Below are 26,402 nucleotides of genomic sequence, written 5' to 3'. Positions count from 1 at the left end.
ACATGAGGAAGCTGAGGCCCCAGATTATATCCCTGCTCAGGATCACACCAGAAGTCAGGAAGTAGCAGGGCTGGCCTCAAACACAGACAACCCTGTGTCAGAACCTGTGTTCCTAACCTCTGTCTAATCGACTTATTCTTCTCATTTGGATGCTCACAGAGCCTAGACCTGAGCTAGCTGTATATTAATACATCAAGGGCTCAATGTAAGTCCACCAGGAAGAGACCCTCAATGACAAATGCTGGATCAGTCCTCCCTGCCACTCCAGCCTGAGACCCAAAGCTTCCCTGGCTAGTCAGCCCCCACGCTGTTCCCTCCTGGGTACTTCCCTCTGTGCAGCACCCACGCTTTTCCCCCTGGGAGCTCACCACACTCTCTGGCCATCCCTTCATCTGAAGCTGAATGGATACCTTAATCCCCCAGCTACCTGGACGCTTAATACTCCCCAGGGGCACAGCAAAGGTAGATAAAGAAATGCTAAACTGAGTTCGAACCTCCCCTCCAGCTCCTCCAGCATTACTGGAGCCTTTTCTGCCTTGCCACAGGAAGAAAGGCAGGGCTCAGGGAGACAGGACTTGTGCTACAAATTATTCTCAGATTGCCTCCACAAGTGTTACCAGCCAAGGTCACAATTAGGATGCAGCACTGGACACTGGACCTTTTTATCCGCTTGGTTAAACCTGACAGGACAACTGATGCTGTCGTCTGGAAAATGCCCATCACTAAGATGCTGAGCTGGCTGGACAAGACATCCAGGTGATCCCTGGAGGCCTGTGTGACTGGAGCCAAGGAACTGAGGAATCTCCCACCCACATCTGGACAGCACAACTACTACAGAGCATAAACTGCCTGTGGACACAAGTATGAGCCAGATATATTAAACAATCCTGCTGTGTTCTGGGAATTAATACCCACATACTTTTGTTGTTGCCTTTTGGGGGAGTGATTTTGTTTAATTTTCTTGAGACAAGGTGTTACAGTGTTGCCCACGGTGCACTTAAGTGCACAATCCTCCTGATTCCGCCTTCCAAGTGCAAGATTACAGGTGAACACTACCACCTGTCTATATTATCCTTGTTTAATCAAGGCAAAAGAACCTTGGGAAAGATACCAACACTCATCCCATTTTACAGAGGCTTAATAAGTCACCCAGTTCCACAGCCCATGTGTTCTCTCATGACCCCACAGCCATGCTAACTGAAGTCTGGAGTAAGTCAGCTGAAGCTGGGTGTAAGGCCAAGTCGGGCTAAGGCCACAGTACTGGGAGAGCCAGGAACTCTGAGTGGTGGTTCCTCCTCTCCCATTTGAGCACACACCAGGCAGGCCCAGCAGACTTTCCCCTGGAAAGGGGTACCACAGTGAAGCACACCACAGAGGCCCACTGAACCACATCAGCTCATAAAGATAGTCAGGAAAGGGAGACTGAGGCACACCAGTAAGAAAAAGTCAAGAATTTGAGGCAGACCAGTTGTGGCATAAGCTTTTTGTTTATTACTGATTTTTTATTGAGCTCTACATTTTTCTCTAGTGGCATAAGCTTTAACCTCAGACGCAGAAGCTGACAAATCTTTATGAGTTCAAGAATAGAACGGTCTCCATAGACAGTTGCAGGCCAGCCAGGGCTCCATATAAGAAAAAGTGGGTATGTTGGCTGGTCTTATGTCAACTTGACACAAGCTAGAGTTATCTGAAAGGAGAAAAACTCAACTGAGAAAATGCCTCCATAAGATCCAGCTGCAAGGCATTTTCGTAATCAGTGATTGATGGGTAGGTCCAGCCCATTGTGGGTGGTGCCACCCCTGGGCTGGTGGTGGCACACACCTTTAACTCCAGCACTTGGGAAGCAGAGGCAGGCAGATATTTGAGTTCGAGGCCAGCCTGGTCTACAAAGCAAGTCCCAGGACAGCCAGGACTACACAAGAAACCCTGTCTCAATAAATAAATAAATAAACAAACAAACAGGTCGTGGGAAGCAAGCCAGTAAGCCTCTGCATCAGCTCCGGCCTCCAGAATCCTACCCTGTTTGAGTTGCTGTCCCAACTTCCTTCAGTGATGAACAGGACTTCAAAGAGTAAGCCAAATACACACTTTGCTCCCCAGCTTGCTTTTTGGTCATGGTGCTTTGCCGCAGCAATAGAAATCCTAAAACAGCAGGGCTGTGAGGAGAATGAATATGAATGAATGAGCCTGGCATAGTGGCTCACACCTATAATCCCAGCACTCAGTAGGCTGAAGCAAGTGGACTGCCATGAGTTCCACAACAGCCTGACTACAGTTGCTGAACTACAGAGTGAAACCAAGGCTACACAGAGAAACCCTGTCTCGAAAAACCAAACCAAACCAAACCAAACAAAACAAAACAAAACAAAACAAAAGGCCAGGATGGTGGTGCGCACCTTTAATCCCAGCAGTGGCAGATCTCTGAGAGTTCAGGGCCAGCCTGTCTACAGTGAGTTCCAGGTCAGCCAGGCCTACACAGCAAAACCAGGGACATAGCTAAGTCAGTAAGTATGTGCTATGCAGGCTTTTAGACCTGAGTTCCACACCCAGCACCCATGGAAAAGGTTGAGTATGGTGGAACAAACTTATAAACAAAGAACTGGGGCAGAAGAAATAAGCAGATCCTTGGGCATCCCTGGTCAGCCATCTCAACCTAAGCAGCAGGCCAAACCCAATGAAATCCTGTCTCAAAATAAAACAGTAGATAGTTCCTGAGAATCAACAGCCAAGGTTGACCTCTAACCTCCACACCCAAGTGCACACACAGGCACGTATAACCTCCCATATGCATACACCCACCCATCCATACCCACCTACACACAGGTTCTAGACCAGCAGGTGCCAACCTCCAGCTCAGCTAGGCCCCCTGCTTGAGTTACCAGGCCTGCTAAGCCCCTTCCCATAAGATGAAGCATTAGAACCTGGGGGATTTCCTGAGTTCCAACCTGAGACAGGTCATTTCTGCTCCCAGCCCAGGGGCCACTGCTCCATCACCAGCCCCCTGTCAAAACAAGACGTTGGGACAGGAAAGTCATCACCTTCTCTCTGCCCCATCCTACAGTCTTCCTCCCACAAGAAGTGTCCACAGACAGTTGCTGAGAAATGACCTCTGAAGTGACGTCCAAAGCCCAGCCACAAGTAGCAGGAAAGCTCTACTAGAGGGCAGATCCTTCCCCTGGGGACACACTTTGCTTTGTCCTTTTTTAGCTTTATTTATTTGTGTGTGTGTGTGTGTGTGTGTGTGTGTGTGTGTGTACACGGAGAGGTCAGAGAACAACTTTGTATAGAGAAAGTTCTCTCTTTCCACCCTTCGTGGGTTCCAGGAATCAAGCCTGCTTCATCAGGCTTGCACAGAAAGCATCTTTATCCCCTGAGCCATCTCATGGGCCCATTAATTTTGAAATCCTATCTCCACTTCAGGTGGCACTAGGGAAGGAGACTTCATCTCTACAGACAGCCAAAGTTACAGACGTGAACCATGACGGCTGTCTCCTCTCCCAGACGCTGCCCTCCTTGTGGAAGAACCTTCAGTCTGCCAGATATGGGAGGGGAACAACCCAGGGAGAGGCGACCCTAGATGCTGGCAGCTGTCCTGTACCCTTTGCACCTGGTACTTGGCATGTGACAGGCAGGGGGCAGCATGGTCAGACCCCAGGCCTGCCTGGACAAGCTGTGGCCCCAGTGTAGCACAGTCCATGCCCTCTACAAAGCCAGCCACCTCCTCAGCCCCCCACGAAGCCCAGGAACTCATCTACTATCCCCCTGTTATGGGGAGAGGGGGCACCTGCCACAGTGGGACTCTGCCCAGAAGCTTCCTCAACAAAAGACTCCCCAAGTTTGTTCCCCGTAGTGTTTCCAAGTGTAACACACCTCTCTTTCACGGGCCCTAGCCTCTAACTGAACTTGTACAGGTTGAAACAAATCCCCCTGGCCTCCACTGTACTCACTGTCAGGATTGGTGGAGGCAGGCCAAGCAGGGAGAGGGGCTGTGGCAACACAAATAAAGGCTGCTAGGCAGCGCTTGCCCTGCTTCCTAATCCAAGGGCACCAGTTCCTCCCTGTGTCATAGGGAGATTAAAAGAGCTGTTCCTGTCAAGTCTGATATGCATGTCAGTATAGAAAGACAGACATAAAATAAGCAAATAAGTAGATATGTGTTGCAAACCCGTAATCCCAACACCCAAGAGGTAGAGGCAGAAGAACTGCCCACAAGTCCCAAGGCACATCAATCTATGCAGGGGGTTCCAAGCCAACCACAATACATGGTAAGAGTTTGTCTCAAAATAAAGTAAAAACAACAGCAAAACCCTATACAAACACAAAATAAGTAAATCAGGACTTAAGAAAACCAACTGGCTTCTCAGGGTACCAGTCCTTCTACCATCTTATAGCTCACTTTTAAGAACAAACTCTGAAACCTTCCTGCTTAGTCTAGGAGGTAACCAGTACCAACTCAGCGCCCCCCACCTCAGATGCCAAGATCATCTTCAAGACAGCATCACCTTCCAGCACTGAGCACCCATGCTGCTTTCAGAATAAAGGGGTGCACTATGAGTTCTAATTTAAATATCTATTGCCAGAACTTGAAGCTAATTACTTTCCTTTCCCCCAAAGAATTAATATCCCCTGCATTTCAGAACCCATCTGGTGCCAAACACAGAGACACACCTACAGTCTCGGGTGAGAAGGGTTGGAAAAACCAAAGCGACCAGCTCAGAGAGGCCAGCTGAGTTCTCTCCAGCTCCTGCTCACACGTCAAAGAGAAAAAAGTAATTATTCGAAGCCTACATAAATGGATGTAATTTTAGGTACTACCAGTTCCATTTTAAAATGCATGCATGGGTACAGTGATTATAGATATTTAGCTCACAGCAGCTGTCTGTCTATTATTTTCTAAATTCCAGCTCAAAATGTGCTAAGAAAAATGCTTTTCTGAGAACTTCCCTGGCCAGGCTACGTAGGCATTTCTCCTCCCTTGAACCCTGACCGTGGGCTCTGGTCCCTCTTCCCATCTCAGCTCACAAAGTCTTACTTTCACCCAACTCTAACCTACTCTTCTTGTAAATCAGCCTGTTTCTGGGGAGACAGGTCAAAGGTTAAATCAGCAAACCTGCATATCTACTTGGCTGAACATTGACCCTGTACCCGACACTGTCCACGGGGAGCTGGGGAGCTGTTTGGGACACAGAGTCACAATTCTAGTCCTGCTAGGATACCCCAGGACCAGCTCAGAGATAACAAGATCAGTATGTTGGTGTGGGAGGTCCTCCTGTTAATGCGTTGTTTTTATTGGTTAATGAATAAAGAAACTGCCTTGGCCTGTGATAGAGTAAAGCTCTATAGAGTAGAGTAGGTGAAAACTAAACTGAATGCTGGGAGAAAGAAAGCAGAGTCAGCCACCACCAGAAACAGACAAACCAGAACCTTGCCAGTAAGCCACAGCCTCGTGGTCACAGCCTCGTAGCGATACACAGATTAATGGAGATGGGTTCATTTAAGATATGAGTTGGCCAGAAATACGTTTAAGCTATTGGCCAAACAGTACTGCAAATAATATGGTTTCTGTGTAATTATTTCGGGGCTGAGCAGCCAGGAACAAACAAGCAGCTTCACACAACAGTATGGTACTGTCACTTACCATCACCACCATCTGCTGGCACTCAGTCTCCCACGCAAGACAGTCATCCCTGGTTCTGAGCTGAAGCCTGCTTGCCTCCAGCCAGGCCTCCTCTGCCCTCAGAGAATCTCTACATACTTGTGGTTTCTGAGGTGGGAGATCACCACCCTCAGGAAGACATAGCCCCACTCTATGGTCAGCCTTGAGATTGACCAGATCGTTATTAGACTGGCAGCATAACCTGGGCAGAGGTGAGAGTGGTACAGTCCATCTCCACAGGAAACAAGACCAGACTCCTGCTCCCAGAATTTCCTCTGAGCAAAAGCATGGGCACTGGCAGACAGTTGTGGCCTGTCCCCTAAGACCTTTCATCCAGCTCTATTTGACAGATTGGCATGGATGAGGAGCTTCTGCCATGAAAGACACATGCCCACAGGCCTACAATGTGCAGAGCAGTGGGCACGGACCTGCAGCTAGGTTATCACTTTTCCATCTCAAATGACACTGGGAGGAAAAGAGCATCACTGCTGTGCAGATGCAGAAGCTGAAACTAGATGTGGTTTCACTTTCAGCACCATGAGAACCACCTGTGGCACCTGTGTGGGTTCCCAGCTCTGCCCCCAGAGGTTTAGATCCAGGTTCTAGCTGAAGCAGCTCATTAAGTGTATCTAATAGAGACACCGAAGTTACTGCCTACCTGCAAATAAGCAAGATGCCCTGCCTGATAGTCCAAGCTGGAACCCCAAAGAAGCCTTCCAGAGGGCAGCACAGAGATCAGGGAGTGAAAAGGACATACCAGTCCTTAGCCCAGGAAACCTGTTCATGCTCCCTCCTGATAGACACAGTCACACAACTCTTCCAAGATCAATAACTGCTCTTTGGTATTCAGCACCAATCATTTAGTTCCCAGCTTTCAATTACACACCTGTCTCAATACAAAATCATAGTTTTCAGTGAGGCATGCTGGCAAGCCTTCAGTCCCAGTACTTGGGAGGCTGGGATAGGAGAACTGCCATGAGTTCAAGTCCAGCCTGGACTACAAAATGAGATCCTGTCTAAACAACAAGAACAAAGATGAAAAGGAAAAGCATATAGGCACAAATCTCCCTCTCTAGCCAGGCTTCAGGAGACTTTTCCAAGGACAGTACAGCAGCCCCTTGGCCAACAGCACTGCACCTCTCCTAGCAAGGCATGTCCTTCACAGAACTAACAAAGCAGCCATGCTAAGGGTTAATTCTCAGCATGTGCACTGCTCTAGCTGGTCCATGAAGCCATCGTGGTCACTACCCCCACTTTCTAGGTAAAGAAACATGTGGACACAGAGACTGACATGGCCCAAGCTAGAGACAGAATTAGGGTTTCAAACCAGCACTCAGACTATAACATCGCTGATTTGTTCTTTTTGATCAGGGTTTCATGTAGACCAGGCTAGCCTTGACCTTACTGTGTAACTAAGGATAATCTTGAAGTTCTGATCCTCCTGCCTTCACCTCCTGCCACCCATGCCAGGCTTAGGCAGCGCTTGGGGCTAAACCCAAGGCTTCGTGCAAACTATGCAAGCACTTCACCATTCAAGCTCCACCCCCAAGCCAGCATCCTTGTTCTATAACCACTGTGAGGCTCAGACTCAGACCAGCAATGGGAGCCCCTTGGGCGATGTTCCACCGTCCCTATCCCATCAGCCCTCCTTCCAGAAGCCAAGTTGCCATTGCAGGCTTTGATCCAGGGCCCACCCAACACCTCCACTCCTCACACAGATGCTATGACCCACACCACCTGCTCCCCAGAACATGTCAGCACTGGCTTGCTACACAGCTGCCTGCCTTCCTCAATCTTCCCATGAAGATCCTCAGGCCCCTCCTCTCAGAGCCCAGCCCCCAACACCCAGACTGAAACTGGTCAGGATCCACTCTGTTCTTGCCCTGGGCATTGCTGGAAGCAGGTAGTGTCTTCCGTCTCTGTCCACAGAGCCCAGTATGAAGACCTGTTCACTTCCAACCCTGTAACTGAATAGATGACTCTGCCAAAACCACCAGCCTCTGGCTAAATTCTTTAATGAGGCACTCGCCTCTTCACAACCCACTGGGTCCATCTACGAACAACTATGGCCAACTCAGTTTACAAATGGAGACAACACAAATATGGCAGTTTTTGAGACCTTGTCTGGTCTTGGCCCATAGGAAGGCCAGGCAGCATCGGCCTGAGCACAGGATGGAATGGTCCTTGCTACATTCCTACATGGTAGAATGGGTTCCTGGGAGGCCCAGGAGAGTGAGAACATGCTAACTCCAAGCTGCCAGGCCTAGATAGGAAGTGCTGGAGAGCCCCTGAGAGCACTGGCTGAGACGATCTGGGATGTGGACATGCTCTCTGGCAGGCCCTGAAAGACAGCCTGGCTCTTTAAGGAGGCTTAAGAGGCTCATCAGTCCCTAAGCTGGGTCAGTTGACATCTGGGGAGGAGGAAAAAGGAGAGGTGGAAAGGATTAAGGGGCGGGGGGGGGGGGGGGGGGCAGGGGGGCGGGGGGGCGGGCGGGGTGCTCCAAATGAAGAGCTCCACACCTCCCTCCAGAGCACCAGGAATCTCCTCACCACCCTTACCTGTCTGAGAAGTACAGCTCACTCACTCTTTCCTCAGGGGGTCTTTCTGAGGGAAGCCCAAGATGCTTCAGCCTTGGGATCCTCTGGGAAGGTGCAGAGAAGGAATGGGAATTGGAGCAGGAGGCACCATGGGCCAGGGTAGAAACAACACTAAATTTGGAGTCAGGATGACTCAGGTTCAAGTCCCAACTGATGCTCTGGTTGCAGGCAGCTCTTTAGCCCTATCTGTACAAATGACAATTGAAATGCCTGCCTCCAGGAGTTGTTTAACTGTAAAGTGTCAGAGGTTGACACCTATGATCTGAAAAACACCAGACACCTTGTCTGTTCTCCAGTGGCCAAGGCTGATACCAGATGGCTGCCAGGTTAAGGAGCACCACTCACACAGCCTAGGAAGGAGACAGACCCCAGCCTTTCCACACCACCCTGGGCTCTTCAGCCTAGATCCCTATGCCTAGGCAAGTACCTGTGACCTCAGGCAGCCTGGCCCTTTACAGACAAAGGGCGGTTGAGGGTTTTTGCTTCAGGGTTCTTAGCATGCTTGTTACTTACTTACTTACTTAGTTTGATTGATTGATTGTTTTGAGACAGGGTTTTGCTATAGGCTGAGCTCAAACTCACAGCATTGATGCCCCTGCCTCAGCCTCCTGAGAGCTGAAAGTCCAGGCATGCACCACAATGCCTGTCTTAATTAACTCTTTACTTGGAATCACTGTAAATGTATGTAAAAGGTGCAAGAGTAAAGAGAATACGAAGATGGACAGCAGCTCAAGAGCACCTGTTCTTCCAGGGGACCTAGGCTGGGTTCCCAGCACCCACAATCACTGTAACTCCAGTTCCAGGGAACCCAACTCCCTCTTCTGACCTCTGCAGGCACAAGGCACACATGTGGTGCACAGATATAAACAAAGGGAAATTTTCATACACATAAAATAAAATAAATAAACAAATCCATAAAAGGCTGGTTGGCTTGCTTGCTTGCTTGTTTGCTTTTTGGTTTTTCAAGACAGGGTTTCTCTGTGTCACAGCCTTGGTTGTCCTGGAACTTACTCTGTAGACCAGGCTGGCCTTAAACTCACAGAGATCCTCCTGCCTTTGCCTCCTGAGTGCTGGGATTAAAGGTGTGTGTGGTGGCTCTGAGCAAGCTGGATGAGAGGTACATCTCTAGTACAACTCAGTCCAAGCAAATTCAGCCCAGATTAGAAGCCAAGCCTGGCAAAGTGGCACAAACTTTTAATCCCAGAATTTAAGAGGCAGAGGGAAAGAACTCTGTGAGTTCAAGACCAGTATGATCAATCCAGAGAATTTCAGGCCAATCACAGTTACATAAGAATGCCCTGTCCAGCCGGGCGGTGGTTGCGCACGCCTTTAATCCCAGCACTCGGGAGGCAGAGGCAGGCGGATCTCTGTGAGATCGAGACCAGCCTGGTCTACAGAGCTAGTTCCAGGACAGGTTCCAAAGCCACAGAGAAACCTTGTCTCGAAAAACCAAAAAAAAAAAAAAAAAAAAAAAAGAATGCCCTGTCCAAAGAAAGAGAGGCAGAGGGAGAGAGAGGGAAAGAGGGAAGGAGGAAAAAAAGGAAGGAAGGAAGATGACCTGAGGTCGCGGCAGCTGTTGGATGGCTTTCCTCCAGGCACTAACAGTGTTTTGGGGACTAAGACCCAAAGAGACCAGAAAGACAATGACTGGTCTCCCGATACTTCCTTGTCACCTAGGACTTTGGAGAGAAGCTGGCACCTCCTGGGGCAGATGTTTTTTTTTGGGAAAATGCAGCCATACAGCTGATCTGATACAGCTTACCAAAGCAGTGATCCCAAGATAGGTAAGGAACCGGGCGGTGGTGGCGCACGCCTTTAATCCCAGCACTTGGGAGGCAGAGGCAGGCGGATCTCTGTGAGTTCGAGGCCAGCCTGGTCTACAAGAGCTAGTTCCAGGACAGGCTCCAAAACCACAGAGAAACCCTGTCTCGAAAAAAAAAAAAAAAAACTAAAACCAAGATAGGTAAGGGAGAGGATGAATCAATTGTAAAGTCTGCAGAAGTCAGGTGTGGTGGAGCAGGCCTGTTATACCAGCACTTGTGGGGGGCAGAGGCAGGAGGACCAGCAGTGTGGCCAGCTTGGGACTCACAGTAAGACCCTTTTTTGACCACTAAGGGTGGGAAGTCATTCAGTGGTAGAGAGCTTGCACAGCAGTTCCAAAGCCCTGGGTTCCAACCTCAGCACAGCAAAAATGAAGTCTGCATGTATGACATTTTCTCTATCCTAGTCTCCTAGGAAAGCAGATCTTCCTTCCCCTTCTGTTGTTAAATTTATGGCCCCATGTCCCCTTCTGTCATTAAATCTGTGGTTCCTGTGTTTGAGAAGCCCACGCTAGGGTAAAAATACCTCCAGGCCTCTCCCCGAGTCTGGAAAGGGGGAACTAATAGGTGACTGTAGAAAATCACTTTACCCTATGGACCAAATAAAATCATGTTAAGAGTTGAAGCAGATAATGTTCATAGAACACTCTGCAGACAACAAAAACATTCATTCAAAACGCTTCTCTTTCCCAGAAGTCAAAAAACAAATGTTTTGACAGCAGTGTGACAAGAGGCAAGCACCACCATATTCCTCCAGGTTCTTCCCTGTGCCAATATTGACTCACAACACCATGCCAGTCTGAGATGCTGACTCCCACAAGGAGCTGGAGTGGGCATCGCATTAAGCCACCCAGCATCCCACATCCTAGTCGGTCCTGCTAGCTGCCCACCCTCCAAAATGGTGACTTGACCTAGAGTCTTGTATGTGCAATTCAATGATCCACTACTGAGCGGGAACACCCCCCCCCATCCCCCTGCCCTTTTCTTACTTTTACATTTGCATCAGCCTCACTAAACAGCCTGCACTGACTCTGGACTCAATTGCTCTGTAGCCCAGGAAGATTTGGGATTTGCCATTCTCCTGCTTCCTGCTCATAACCTTCTTGTCAAAACCCTAAGAAGTGCCAAATTTGTCCCCTTAGTATGTAAGAAGAATAAAAAGACTGTCCCGAGGCAAAAGCAAGTGTTTCTTATTATTTTCTCTTTTGTAGTGCTGGGAGCGGAAGGAACCCAGTCCTCCAGTACTCAACACAGAAGAGACTCAATGCAGGAGAGATTCCCACCCACCCTCTTCACATAGACCTACCTGCTGCAGGGGTAACTGGCTCCCCCATGGGTCAAGAGCCTGGCAGCTTTAACCATTTTTCTTAGAGGTTTCTCCAGCTCTTTGGAGGGCCTGCTTTGAGATTGTGCCACAAACCACAGCTTTAAACCCTTCCTCCAGCTTTTCACAGAAAACTGTTAGTACTTTCCCACAGATCCAGTGCTAAATCCGTGATCCGGCTTTCCCCCCACCCCCATAAAGTCACCAGGAAGTGCAAGGTAAAGTGTGGGGTTATACCCAAACCAGCCAAGCGGGAGAGCCTGCTCTCCTTCCAACAATGAGGCTTCGGGAGTTCCATTTCAAATACACGTATGCCATTAGCACCCAGAATCATTGTGAGACTGTCAATTTCTGGTCTGAAATAAAGTTCTGGAAATGCTGTGTCCAAGTTTCAATAGCTTTCCTCAAGGGCCTTCCAGCTAATAGGGACGTCCCCCTCGACATCTGTCACATCTGGTTGACTCTTCACTACCTCTTTAAACTGACTGAAAGATGAGGTGCTGCATGCACAAGGTACATCCTAAACACTGGGTATGGTCTACAGCAGGGTGTCTTTTTATTTTTTTTTTTTTGGTTTTTCGAGACAGGGTTTCTCTGTGGCTTTGGAGCCTGTCCTGGAACTAGCTCTGTAGACCAGGCTGGTCTCGAACTCACAGAGATCCGCCTGCCTCTGCCTCCCGAGTGCTGGGATTAAAGGCGTGCGCCACCATCGTAAGCAGGGTGTCTTTGAAGGAGGCTAGAAGCCATAGCTCTCGACTAGCCCAGCTTTCCTACTTCTCCCAGCCTATGGCCCTATGTGCCACGTGGCCTCCCTTCCCCTCACCCTGTCCAGTGGGCCTTGAGCCTGCACACTCCCGTACTGTGTTTTACAGGAGGGCATGGTGCTGATGAGTCATTCAGCATCAGAGATGAAATGACCTGATATCTACATGTAAATCAATATTGATATTTGATATAAATAGACATGAATTATAAAACATATAATATATACTTTAAGCTTTTCTTTACTTAGAATGATATTAAACAAACCAGAAAATAATGATGTGCACCATTAATCCCAGCACTGGGGAGAGGCAAAAGCAGGCAGACCTCTCTGAGTTTGAGGCCAGCCTAGTGTAAGAAGCAAATTCCAGACCAGCCAGGGCTATGCAGTGAGACTGTCTCAAAAAAAAAAAAAAAAAACCACATGAAATAGCAAATTAAAAAAAAATGACAAGTCTAAAAAATATGCAAAAAACAGAGAAACCCTGTCTCGAAAAACCAAAAAAAAAAAAAAATGCAAAAGGAACAAGTTTTATATTGTAGATTTGTTGATTTATCTCCTTTTCTTTGACAAAGGGGCTCAAGTAACCCAGGCTGGCTTCTTATACAATTCAGTATTATATCTGAAGATGGCCTTGAACTCTTGGACCTCCTGACTCCACCTCCAGAATGCTAGAATTGTTGGTTGAACACAGTCTTACATTGCAGCTGTGTTTTGTTGTTGTGTTTTGGAGACAGAGACTCCAATAGGTCAGAGTCTCCTGTAGCCCAGACAGGGCTCTAACTCAGTGTGTCACCAAGGACAACCTTGGACTCTGGCTAGCCTCACCTCCTACTCCCAAATGCAAAGATTGGTGTGCCACCACACCCATTTGACTACAGCACCTTCACTGCCCCCCCCCTTCCCTTTTAATAAAGGGCCTTTCCTTTTCATTTTGCATGGGACCTGGAAGCTACATCACTGGCTCTGCCCCTAGGGTGTTTCAGGCCACAGAGCTGGGGGAAACAATAAAAAACCAGCTCTGCTCCAAGCCTTCAGTGTGTCTTACTCAAGTCCTACTACCTAGGGAATGGCACCTGCACAGGATAGCCCTACAACTCCCCAAAGATAAGGCTGGAGGACCGGAGCTACATGGCACCTTGTTGGTCCCTGTCAGGACCTGGGAACAAAGGTAGAAGATGTCAAGAAAAGTCAAGGAAAGTGGGGGGTCTAGTCCAATGGCCAATATATGAGGATACCCCCGATGTGAAGCGCTGAGCTCATATGACCAAGGAGCCAGAAAAGGCTGCCTCGGCCCTACTGGCCAGGATCCTGCTTTGAGCGTTGCTATTGACAATGAGTAACTACATCCAAGATGCCTGGGTCCAAACACCAGTCCCAACAGGTCTTCTCTTGGCTTCCCTGCCTCTATTCCATACACAAGTCTCCTCTCTAGCCAGGAATATTAAAAGACTGGACTACTTAATGAATACCCAAGGTTTCTTGGGGACACAGCCTCTCCTATGAATACAGAGGACAGATGGACTGGTGCCAAGCCTCAGAAGCAGTGGACATGTCTGCTCTCTGTGAAGAGTATGGTGTACCCCTGACCCTCAGAACACAAGTGCAATGGCTCAGACCTGTAAGATCCCAACTACTTGGGAACTAAGGCAAGAAGACTGCAAGTTCAAGGCTGGCCTAGGCAGCTCAGTGAGAGTCTGTCTCAAAATGAAGAGTAAAAAAGGCTGGGGCGGGCGGTGCACAGCTTTCTGACAGAGTATTTGCCTAACACCCTTGAGCACCTAGGTTCATTACATGAGGCTACTGTCTTAAAACAAAACAAAAAGCTAGGTACAGTGATACATGCCAATAATTCTAACACTAAGAAAGCTGAGGTAGGGGGATTATTACTTGTCCAAGGCCAGCAGGGCTACAGAGTGAGACCCTGTCTCTAAGTAAATAAATCAGACAACAGCTATGAATAGCAGTAACAGTTCCTGTATTTTTTCTAAGAACTCAAAAAGATTAAGTAAGTATCATGTGGTGCTTAACTAGCTCTTAGGGAGCTAGAAAGTTCAAGGCCAGCGCCCAGGCTACACTGCAAAACCTTGTCTTTAAAAAAAAAAAAAAAAGAGTGCCAGATGGTGCAGATCTCTGAGTGCAAGGTCACCCTGGTCTACAAAGTGAGTTCCAGGATGGCCAGAGCCATAAAGTTAGACCTTATATCATTAAGAACAGGAACTGGAAAGACAGCTCAATGGTTAAGAGCCTGTTCTTCCAGAGGACCCAAGTTCAATGTTCAATTCCCAGTTCCCACATGAGAGCTTACAATTGCCTCTAACTCCATCTCCAAGAGATCCAACACCCTCACACAGACATATATGCAAGCAAAACACCAATTCACATAAAATGAAAATAAATAAATCATAGAAGGAAAGGAGGGAGGGAGGGAGGGAGGGAGGAAGGAAGAAAGAAAAGAAAAGAAAAGAAAAGAAAAGAAAAGAAAAGGCTGGAGAGATGGCTCAGCAGTTAAGAGTACTGACTGCTCTTCCACAGGACCCAGGTTCAGTTCCCAGCACCTGCATGGCAGTTGAGCTTCCTGTAACTCCAAGATCTGACACCCTCACACAGGCATACATGTAAGAAAAATACCAACGCACTTGGGTGCTGGGATAAAAGGTGTGCACTACCACCACCTGGCCACAAAATCTTTTCTTAAAGGGGATGGTCACACCATCTCATCTGTAGTTGGGAGAATCATTAATGTAAAACATAGCCAAAAGTGCAGAAATAAACTAAAATCCATATCTCATAGTTCAAGGTTTTCTGCTTTAAGAAACAGACTCTAGATTAACATCTCTGCTACACAGGATGCAATGGCACACACCTGGGATCCCAGCCCTTGGAAGACAGAGACAAGAGCATTCTGAATTCAAGACCAGTCAGAAGGCTCAGCAGTTGAGAGCACTGGCTGCTCTTCCAGGGGACCTGGGTTCAATTCCCAGCACCTACATGGCAGTTCATAACTGTCTGTAACTCCAGTTCCTGGGGATCAGACACCCTCGTACAGACACACAGGCAAAATCCCAATGCTCATAAAATAAAGAAATAAATTTTTTAAAAAAGACCAGTTAGTCTAAGGATCACAGCAACATCTTGTCTCAGAAAACTAGATGAGGGGGCTGGAGAGATGGCTCAGTGGTTAAGAGCATTGCCTGCTCTTCCAAAGGTCCTGAGTTCAATTCCCAGCAACCAAATGGTGGCTCACAACCATCTGTAATATATATATATATATATATATATATAGAGAGAGAGAGAGAGAGAGAGAGAGAGAGAGAGAGGGAGAGAACTAGACGAGGCTTAGAGACGACACACTTGTCCAGTATGTGCTATTTCCTACATTCATGCCTCCATACTTCCAAAGAAATTTAAAAAACAAACAAACAAAACAATGAAAGGAGGGGGGACTTGTGAGGAAGAAGGGATCCAGAGGGAGTGGGAGTGGGTAGGAGGAGTAATGTGGTGGAGGGGTGGTGATCAGAACACATTAAACAACTGGACAGGATCTGGAATCACCTGGAGAGGACATGCTTCCAGGAACATCTGTGACTCAGTTATTCAGATTCGGTTAGTTTCTGATCATGCCTGTGAGAGATTATTGGAATTAAGTAAATCGAAATAGAAAGATCCACCTAAAAAGTAAGAAGCATTATTCCTGAGCTTAAAGAGGAGAAAGACAGCAAGCAGCATAAGCATTTTCCATGTCCTCCTGACTGTCAGTGCAATGTGAGCGGCTGCTTCAGTTCCTGCTGTCTTGACTCCTGCCATGATAGACTGTGACCTTGAACTGTGAGCTGGAAATAAGCTTTTCTGTGGCCCCCATAGGGTCATATTTCTGGATGCTTTGTCACCAGGGAGTGGGACTGTTTGAAAGGATTAGAAGGACTAGGAGGGATGGCCTTGCTGGAGGAAGTGTGTCACTGGGCGTGTGTTTAGAGGTTTCAAAAGCCCGCGCCAGGCCCAGTCTCTCTCTCTCTCTGCCTGTGACTGGGGATGTACTGCTCCAGCACAATGACTACCTCATGCTTCCTGCCATGATGAGAACGGACTGACCCTCTGGAACTGTCAGTGAGCCCCAAGGTTCCTTTAGAAGAACTGCCTATGGCCACGGTGTCTCTTCACAGTAGAACAGTAACTAAGACAACGTCCTTCAATAAATTATTCCTGTCCAGGCATTTGATCACAGCAACAGGAAAGAAACTAAGGCACTCATGGATGGCATTGTCAACAAACCAAAAGAAAAGCAAAACCTACCTCTGGTAAGTAGCAGGAACAACTGATGCATCCCAAAAACACCACGTGCCTTTCCCCCAGTAAGAAAACCAAGTCAATCATGACTCTGCTCGGTCCCTCTAACTTTACTGACTCTTTAGAAGATGCCCCCCCCCTCCAAAAATCACAAATCCAGAAATTCTCAGTCTAAGAAAGCAGGCAGAGTCAGGCAGATAGTTCAGTGAGCAAAATGTGCTCACTACTAATCCTGACAATGACCTCAGTTTGACCCCTTTCTCCAGGAACCACATGATGCCAGGAGAGAAGACTCCCCAGGATTGTCCTCTGACCTTTGCACACCCCACGGCCCACTGCAGCACACATGTGCATGCGTACACATTCGCTCACCCTCAACCCCAAGCTTCAGCGTCACACAGCTATCTCAACCTTCCTAACACTGCAGCCCTTTAATGTCATTCCTCATGTTGTTATGGTGACACCGACCATAAAATTATTTTCATTCTACTTCCTAACAGTAATTTTATTGTTGTGAATTGCAATGTAAATATCCAAGTTTTCTTATGATGAATTGTAATGTAAATATCCATGTTTTCCAATGGACTTAAGCGACCTCTGTTGAAAGAGTTGTCAGACTCCCAGAGGAGTCATGACCCGCAGGTTGAGAACCACTGATCTATATATGGCCTATTCCCAACTTTTTTTTTTTTAAGATTTTTTTATTTACCATGTTTCCAGTGTTCTGCTACCGGCATGACAGAAGAGGGCATCAGATGGTTGAAAGGGAACTGAACTGAGGTCCTCTGGAAGGGCAGCCTTAACCCCTGAGCCATCTCTCCAGCCCCACATACTCCCATCTTAAATGTAAAACAGCAAAATAAGATCATTTTATTGTAGTTGTTGTTTTTCAAGGAGTTTCTCTGTGTACCAGGGTTTCTCTAGCTGTCCTGGAACTTGCTCTGTAGACCACGCTGGCCTCAAACTCACAGAGATCCACCTGCCTCTGCCTCCCAGTGCTGGGATCAAAAGTGTGTGCCAACACTGGCTGCATAAATCTTTTTTTAAAATCATCTATTCAAGCCTGTTTCTACCACAGCCTTCCCATCTCAAAGATATGGGCACCACCATTCAGGTACCTCTAGAAGTCATCTGTGTGCATGTGTAAGTGGGTACGGGTATATTTGTGTGTGTTCTTGTGTGTGCACATGTGCATGAGTGTGTATGTATGTGTGTACCTGTAGATATACAAGCCAAGAGCCAAGTCAAACTCACGTGTTGCTTTTCAGATGTCCACTTTGGTTTTGAGACAGCTTCTCTCCCTGGGATCTGGGACTTACAGACTACGCTAGGATGACTGGCCAGCAAGCCCCAGACTTTCCTGTCTCCATCTCCCCAGAGCTAGGATTGCAAGTGCACGTTCCTATGCTGGATTTTTATGGGCTCTAACAGGAGTCCTCATGCCTGCATGACAAGCACTTTATGAACTGAGTGAGCTCTCTCCCTAGTCTGCTAGGAGTCGTCTTTGAATGTTCTTTCTCTTAGACAGCGTCCAATCCGTTAGAAAGGTCTAAACCCTCCATTCAAAGCACAGCCTAAATCTAACGACAGTTCTCCATGTCTGTTCTCCACCCTCCACTAGTTTTCTCTGGACCACAGTCACAGCCTCCATTACTCTCTGCTTCCCTGGCACAGCTGCCCACCCAGACCCCATTCTGCCTAAAACTGCCAAGCAGAGCATGCCATTGTCCCACTTAAAACCTGAGTCTTCCTGTGCTCAGACGAGAGCTTAGCGGCTCTTTACCTTGGTCCAGTTTCACCATTTACCTCCCTACCTGGGACTCCCCAGCACCACTCTCCCTCAGTCACCACCTTCAAGCCACACGCGCCTCTTCTCTCGCTGAACTTGAAGGTTTTGGGGCCTTAAACTTCTGAAATGTTTTGCCCCTACTGGTCACCACAGCAAGGATCCTTCTTGTCATTCAAACTTCAAATGTCACCTCCTCAGAAAACGTCATCACAACCTTCCAATCCAACAAGTCATCCAACACTCCTCACATCCCCTCCCGTTAATTTTCTGCACAGCAGTCGCCGCTGCCTGCTCGCTCAGTTTTCTTTCCTCCTGTGGGTATCAAACCAGCAAGCAGGAACAGTGAGCACCTCCCTTCCATAAATCTCATCCATCAGTCCCAGCGAACCAAGCGGTGAAGGAGGCTCGGGGACTTTCTTCACATATTCTGACCCAGGTCTAAACCGTGTTTCCAACTTGGTGAAGATATCAATTCTGAATCACAGTCCCCTACAGTACATACACCTAGTGCCAGTCAAACCGCCCGCCGGAAGACCTTTGGCTAATTCATTCATTCGCTAAACAAACATTTACCGAGCTCCTACTCTATGCCAGTGGGGCAAAGGATCAAAGACAAGTTCTCACTCCCAGGAACCACAGGAAGCAAAGCGAGGAACGCTGACACACAGGTACCTTCCCAGAGCGGGAAAGAGTAAGACTGTACGCGTGCCCCTTGTGGCTTCGAGGTCAGATCCACACAGCCCAACGGACCCAGAGAAACTGGTGGAGCAGCACCCCGCGGCTCAGGCGGCAAAGCTCCCACTCTACTAGCCCAGGCAAAGCAGACAGAGCGCGTTCGTCTGCGACCGGCGCCCGCCGAAGACTCGCGGGTAGAGTTCCAGGATTACCATTGGCTGACCGGGAGCCCCACCCCCATCCCATCACTGGGGGAAGAGGGATGCAGCCGCCGGGGTCGCGCTCCAACTCTCCAAGGCGATCCCAGCCAGCGTGGCCAGACACCACCTTTCACTAGCGTCGCGGGCCCTCTTCCCTCTCCCCCACGCCCAAGCCCTCAGGCCACACTCCCGACCCACACGAGCCCCACTCTGACACCCGCCACTATGCCCAACGCATGCCCTGGGGGTAGGCGTGTCCCGGGAGCCGCGGAGTTTGCTGGCTCGACCGTGGGCGGGCGGGACCAGGCCAGGCCCCCTGCGGCGCTGCGAGCCCCGGTGCGCGACCGTCCCCGAGCCCGCCACCCTCGGCCACACAAACCCCGAGGGCCGAGACCGCCAAGGCTGCGCAGGAGCGAGTCAGGTGCGGCCGCGGTGCGGGCTCACTCACTCGATGAAGAAGCTGGCGCCCTCCTCCGTGAAGCCCTCCTCCCAGCCGCGCGGCAAGTCTGCGGGAAGGCGAGAAAAGTCGGTCAAACTCCTGCGGCCGTGGCGCCCCCCGCACCCGCCACCGCCTCCCGCCGGCCCCGCGCCCACCTGAGCGGATCATGTGACCCGAGTTGACTGGCTCGCCGGTCCGCGGGTGCAGCCAGGTCGTGCAGCCGAGCTGGTCACTGCGGGAGAGGTGCACCTGTTAGCGCCACCGCCCCACACGGCCGCCCAGGGCCCCAGCCCCCGGCGCCCGACCCCACCCGAGTGCCGCCGCCCCTCTCGCACTTGATAAAGAAGACGCGGCCGTCCCGACAGACGCCGTAAGACCAGTGCTCAGGTAAGGTGTCCCGCCCGACCGCCGCCGCCATGTTCGCCCAGCGCCAGAGCCCCGGACCGGGGGAAGGGGGGGGGAGGGGTGAAGGGGGCGGGGCAAGGGGCGGGGCACGGAAGGGGGGGGGACAGGGGTGCACGAAGTTGGGACTGAGTGAATGGGAGGGATAAGAAACAGGGAGCTGGAGTAGCAAGAAGTGGGGGGCAAGGAGTTAGGTGGGGATAGGGAGGGACAAAATGTGGGGAGGGGTAGTGAGAGGAGTCCAAGAAGTTGGAAGGAGTGAGGGAGCGAGGCTAAAGTGGGAAGGGGCTGGGAAACGAGCGACTTGGATGGACCTCACTGTGTTCTCCTGTGCTGGATGTTGCGTGGGCTCCCAACTTTGGTGACTTGGTCTGGTGCCTGAGCCCGAGATGTCGTGGCTGGTGACTCCAAAGTTCCCTGGTGCAGGGGCCGGGCCTTTGTCCCCTGAGATCCGCGGGCGATGAAACAGACTGGCCCCACCACACACTCACACACACACACTCACACACACTTGCTTCAGGAAAACCAGCCGACCTGCACACCACAGCTTCTTTTCCCCGGAAGTGTGCTTCTTTCTTAGCCTAGGAGCACCGAACAGGTTTCTTCTGGATTCCGGAGCAGCCTCCAGGGCTTCTGTAAAATAAGTGAAAGGCTGGCCACTGATTCCGGCTCTGGGAAGACTGAATTGCCTGTGATTCCGGCTCTGGGAAGACTGAAGCAGGAGGATTGCTGCGAGTCGAGAGACAGCCAGAGCTGTTTAAGAATTTTGGGACAGCAGGGGTTACTATGAGACACTGTCTTAAGAAAACAAAAAGTTAAGAATGAGGTCTAGGAGGGGTTGTGAACAGAGTTGGTGGAGTAGCTTCGCTGAACACTGGCACACAGTGGGTGCTCTAGTAACCGCCAGGGCAAGCTGGCATTCATCTTCCCCAGCTCACAGCAGGGCCGTGGGCCAGGACCACACTGGTCCTCTTCATGCCCCCACACATCTGAAGCTGCCGAGATCACAGGCAGCATCTGCCTTCACTTCTCACGAGTGACAAAAAAAAGAGGCGCTGCCTGGATTTCCCTACTCAGTCCCCAGCCTGTAACACTTGCCTCTTTAAGTACTCAACTCTTGGGGGGGGGGGTCTCTCCTGAACCCCCAGAGCAAAAGAGACCCTTCTGCTTCTTTAACTCACTTGTTTGCACCTAATTGACATTTGTGTGCTTACTCTCTTGTTCTCCCCAAAACTAAATATGTCAGTTGGACAAGAGAAGGGGCCTTGGTCTGTCCCGAACTACAGGGACAATCCTGGGTGCCTGAACAATCCTGGATCGGGCTTATAGTAATTCCTCAGACACCCTGTCCTGTCACACTGCAAGTGGGTGGAGCAGGAAGTTAGGCTCTGGGCAAGGGTCAGGCCAGCCTTGCAGGGACATAGCTGCAGGTCTGCAAAGGCTCACCTGAGTGGGACTGCACGGTGGGCCCTGGGAGAAAAGAGGTGGGAGTAGGCTGGACCCTGAAGGAGGCACAGCTGGAGCGCTCCAGGCGAACCTAATGGAGCGCAGGCTGACCTGTGGAAAGGGTGTGGAGTGCTGGGAAGACAAAGGGAGCCTTCCTCGGAAGAAGTTAGTAAGGAGAGAGCTGCTGTGCTTGGGGGTGCAGAGCCTTCTGTCTCTGACCCAGTTCTTGACCAAATGAACACAGAATAATAACATCTTTATTATTAAACACTGACTTAAGAACAATCTATTAGATGGGCAAGGGTTTGAAGACACAGTTAATAGAAACTGAACACAAGTGGCTTTTAAGTAAATGGGAAGATAATTGGCCCTTACATAATATCAAGTATACAAATGAAAATTATAGTGAAATTTTAGTTTATAGACGTTGGATTGGCTTTTAAAAAAAAAAAAGCACATTCAGGCCGCGCACACCTTTAATCTCAGCACTCGGGAGGCAGGGGCAGGCGGATCTCTATGAATTCGAGGCCAGCCTGGTCTACAGAGCAAGTGCCAGGACAGGCTCCAAAGCTACAGAGAAACCCTGTCTCGAAAAGCCAAAAATAAATAAATAAATAAACATTCTTGTTCATTGTTGCTGGGACTATAAAAATGATTCTGCCTTCTTGAAGGCAATTTGGCAGCAACTATTACAAGGACACATTGCTTTGACCAGGCAACTCCACCACCAGGAGATTATCCCACATGATATCCCTGCAATGTGGCTCAACAGTTAAGTGTGCATGTTACTGCTATTGTAGAGGACATGGGTTCGGTTCCCAGCACCTACGTGGTGGGTCACAAACATTTGTACTCCTGTTTTGAGGGTTCCTATACCTTCTTCTGAACTTTGAGCACACGGAACACATGTAGTGCACATGCATGCAGTCAGGCAAAATGTATATGCATAAAATAAAAAAAATAAAAAATATTTTGATCACATACTACCATATGTCCCCAAAAGTATATTCATGTGTTTTTTTTCCCTCATAAAAATGTGTGTATGATCATTTACAGCAGCTTCAACTATAAGGGCAAAAACTAGAAATGGCCTAAGGGTGGGTGGTTAAATAACCAGAACATCTCCTATGCCACAGAATTTGACTTCCCAGCCAAAACTTGGCACACAGCCATGTGGGTGGATCTCAAGATACCAGCTGGGCGGTGGTGCACACCTATGATCCCCACGTCAGGAGGCAGAGGCAGGTGGATCTCTGAGTTTGAGGTCAGTCTGGTCTACACGGCTAGTTTCAGGACAACCAGGTGCTGTGGAATAGTCATTTTGTACACTGTGAAGACTTGTTGCTCTCATTGTTAATAAAAAGATGATTGACCAATGGTTAGGCAAGATTTTCTGGACAGAGAGAATGCTGGGGTGGGGGGGAGAGGGTGGAGTCTCAGGAGAGACCATGAGACACAGACTGAGTAAGGTGGGAAGTACATATGTGAGGTAAACAAGACTCAGGGAAGCACCCAGATCAATAGAAATGGGTTAATTTAAGTAATAAGAGCTAGCTAAAAGCCGGGCGGTGGTGGCGCACGCATTTAATCCCAGCACTCGGGAGGCAGAGGCAGGCGGATCTCTGGGAGTTCGAGGCCAGTCTGGTCTACAAGAGCTAGTTCCGGGACAGGCACCAAAGCTACAGAGAAACCCTGTATCGAAAAACCAAAAAAAAGGAAAAAAAAGAGCTAGCTAAAAGTGAACCTAAGCAATTGACTGAGCATTTATAATTAATATTAAGTCTCTGGTTATTTGGGAACTGGCTGGTGGGACAAAAAAGTCCGCCTGCAACTAGGGCTACACAGAGAAACCCTGTATCAAAAACAAAAACAAGAAAAGGGGGGGGGGTGGAGAGATGGCTCAGAGGTTAAGAACATTGCCTGCTCTTCCAGAGGTCCTGAGTTCATTTCCCAATGGCTCAGAGGTTAAGAACATTGCCTGCTCTTCCAGAGGTCCTGAGTTCATTTCCCAACAACCATATGGTGGCTCACAGCCATCTGTAATGAGGTCTGTTGCCCTCTTCTGGCCTGCCGGCATACACACAAACAGAATATTGTATAAATAATAAATAAATAAATATTTAAAAAAAACAAAGCAAAAAGACCAACAAAGATGTTAATACCAAGTTTTCAAAGAGCAAAGTCAGCCTAAAAAAATTCACATTTGACTATAACATTCTCAAAATCCAATATCCAATATTGATTTTAAAAATTCATTAGGGATCCGAAAACAATCATTAGGGCTGGGCATGGCAGCACATGCCTTTAATCCCAGCGCTAGGGAGGCAGAGGCTGGTGGGTCTCTGAGTTTGAGGCCAACTTGGTCTACAAAGTGAGTTCCAGGACAACCAGAGCTGTTACACAGAGAAACCTTGTCTCCAAAAACTAATAAATAAAAAGAGGTGTATTTTTATGTGTATGGGTGTTTTGCATCTATGTCTATGTGCCATATACATGTGGTGGCCTTAGAAGCTGGAAGCCAGCATCAGATTCCCTGGAACTGGAGGTATAGACCACTGCCAGCTGCTTTATAGGTGCTAGGAATTGAACCCGAGAAGAACAGCCAATGCTCTTAACTATTGAGCCATCTCTCCAATCCCCTAAATATAATTTAAATTATTTAATTTTTAAAATTACAGCAATGAAGGGTTGGGAAGGTGATCACTTGACAGCACTTGCCTGGTTGAGGCAAGAGACTCTAATTCAAGCTAGTCTGGCCTACATATCAAGACCTTGTCTCTGAAACAAAACAAAAGCATCTCTCCAGCTCCTGACCCTTCTTTCTTAAAATATGTGGTTGTGGGCTGGAGAGATGGCTCAGCGGTTAAGAGCACTGGCTGCTCTTCCAGAGGTCCTGAGTTCAATTCCCAGCAACCGCATGGTGGCTCACAGCCATCTTTAATGAGATCTGGTGCCCCCTTCTGGCCTGCAGGCACACATGGAAGGAATGTTGTATACATAATAAATAAATAAATCTTAAAAAAATAAAACATGTGGTTGTGAGTGCCCACAGAGGCCATGGATGCTAGGATTCTAATGCAGATCCTTTGGAAGTATAGACAGTGCTCTTAACCCCTGGACTTCTGCTCCAGAGTTAGAAACTCCTGCACGCACTAGTAACATAACCCAGCAAATTGTTGGCGAACTCTACATACCCCAGACAATCTGATCTGCTGATCTGCACTCTGAGGTGAAATGCCCTCTCTGTGAAATGTACACCAGGTCCGGCATGGTGTTCCACATCAGTAACCCAAGCACTTGGAAGGTGAAGCCAGGAGGATGGAGAGTTCAAAGCCAGGCTACATAAGGAGCTTGAAGCCACTCTGGGCTATATAGACCCTGTCTCATACTACACCCCCACCCCCGAAAAAGGTATAGGAACTGAGGAGATAGCTCATCAGTAGATCATTCTTCTAGCACTTGTGGGTCCCTGATCCATCCCCAGTACAATGAGAGAGATAGACGCACAGAAAACAGCTTTTGTGGATCATTTCTTTGTGTGGGTACAGACCTTGCTGCCCCCTAGAATTACCTGAGAGTGCCAGGCGGTGGTGGTACATGCCTTTAGTCCCAGTACTTGGGAGGCAGAGGCAGGTGGATCTCTGTGAGTTTGAGGCCAGCCTGGTCTACAGAGTGAGTTCCAGGACAGGTTTCAAAGCTACACAGAGAAACCCTGTCTCAAAAAAAACAAAACAAAACAAAAAAAAAAAAAAAGAAAGAAGAAAAGAATTACCTAGGAATTTTAGAAAAAGGAAAAAACCTACCTAAACCTCAATAGTGATATTGGGTGACCATGGTGTTATTGAAGCCTCCCTAGCCAAAATTCATTTAATAATTTTGTTAGGAAACTCAACTCAGAACTCAAATAGTTGTTTGTTTTGGTTTTTAGGTTTTTTTAAGACAGGATTTTGTTTTGTTTTGTTTTGTTTTGTTTTTTTCAGTGTAAGAGCTCTAGCTGTCCTGGAACTCGCTCTGTACACCAGGGTGGCCTTGAGCTCACAGAGATCCGCCTGCCTCTGCCTTTGGAGTGCTGGGACTAAAGGCGTGCTCCACCACTGCCTGTCTTCAAATGGCAGTTTTTAAAACCAGCAATTCTAGGGTTAAAGAGATGGCTAAGTGGTTAAAGCTCTGGTTGAACTTCTAGAGGACTCAGGTTCAATTTCAGTACCCACAAGGCAGCTCACAACCATCTGTAACTTTCTTGGCTGGCCTTTGTGGGCACTGCAGGTGGTTGGAACCTCCAACTCACCCCTGCATGATCCAGAAAGCCCCATTCCTGTCTCCTCTCCCTCACCAAACACCGCCCACTCAGAGAATCTCCTAACAAAGAGAAGGCACCCAAAAGCCCAGTTCCAAATTCTTGGTGGCTACTGGAGTTTTCTCCCCTGAAGTTGCCAGCAGCCCAAGTCCCCACCTAAAGGGGTCAGTTTTTGGCTATACTTGGGCATAAACCCAGCTTGTGGCAGACACATCATCACCCCTTGCCTTCAACCTATATAAGCTCCCTACTTTAGTTCAGGCATGTGACTTCTCCTGCCTCAATCTCTGGGACTGGAGAATCTGCCCAGAAGTTGCTTTGCTCAAATAAACTTTTTCAGTTTGGCTTGATCTGACTTACTGCATCAGTGGAGAAACCTACTGTGGGGTGCAGAAAACCTATTAATACATGCAGACAAAATACCCTTACAAGCCGGGCGGTGGTGGCGCACGCCTTTAATCCCAGCACTCGGGAGGCAGAGGCAGGCGGATCTCTATGAGTTCGAGGCCAGCCTGGTCTACAAGAGCTAGTGCCAGGACAGGCTCCAAAGCTACAGAGAAACCCTGTCTCAAAAAACTAAAAAAAAAAAAAAAAAAAAAAACCAAAAAAAAAACCTTACATGTAAAATAAAATATTTTTTAGATTTATTTATGTGTATGAATTTCTCGTGCACATGTATGTCTGTGGACCACATGCATGCCGGGTG

The 26,402-nt window shown here is 48.5% G+C and overlaps 1 protein-coding gene across 2 annotated transcripts in view; it reads right to left on the bottom strand.

Moving 5' to 3' along the window:
- Plekha7 (pleckstrin homology domain containing A7) overlaps positions 1 to 19,981 on the bottom strand; it is a 187,189-nt gene extending 167,208 nt beyond the window's left edge. For both annotated transcript variants that reach the window (XM_041666424.1, XM_041666427.1), the window contains exons 1-3: positions 19,887 to 19,981; positions 19,707 to 19,783; positions 19,561 to 19,618 (exon numbers count right to left, since the gene is read on the bottom strand). In XM_041666424.1, the coding sequence (XP_041522358.1) occupies positions 19,561 to 19,618; positions 19,707 to 19,783; positions 19,887 to 19,969 (218 nt within the window). In that variant the 5' untranslated portion in view covers positions 19,970 to 19,981. The remainder of the gene's footprint in view (positions 1 to 19,560; positions 19,619 to 19,706; positions 19,784 to 19,886) is intronic.
- Positions 19,982 to 26,402: the final 6,421 nt, after the last annotated feature.

This window comes from Microtus oregoni, unplaced genomic scaffold, assembly GCF_018167655.1.
Source record: "Microtus oregoni isolate MIOR12 unplaced genomic scaffold, Mior012 000016F_ref0000370, whole genome shotgun sequence".
Lineage (NCBI taxonomy): Eukaryota > Metazoa > Chordata > Mammalia > Rodentia > Cricetidae > Microtus > Microtus oregoni.
Note: the sequence above shows the minus strand (reverse complement) of the source record. Positions and strands in the feature narration are given on the sequence as shown.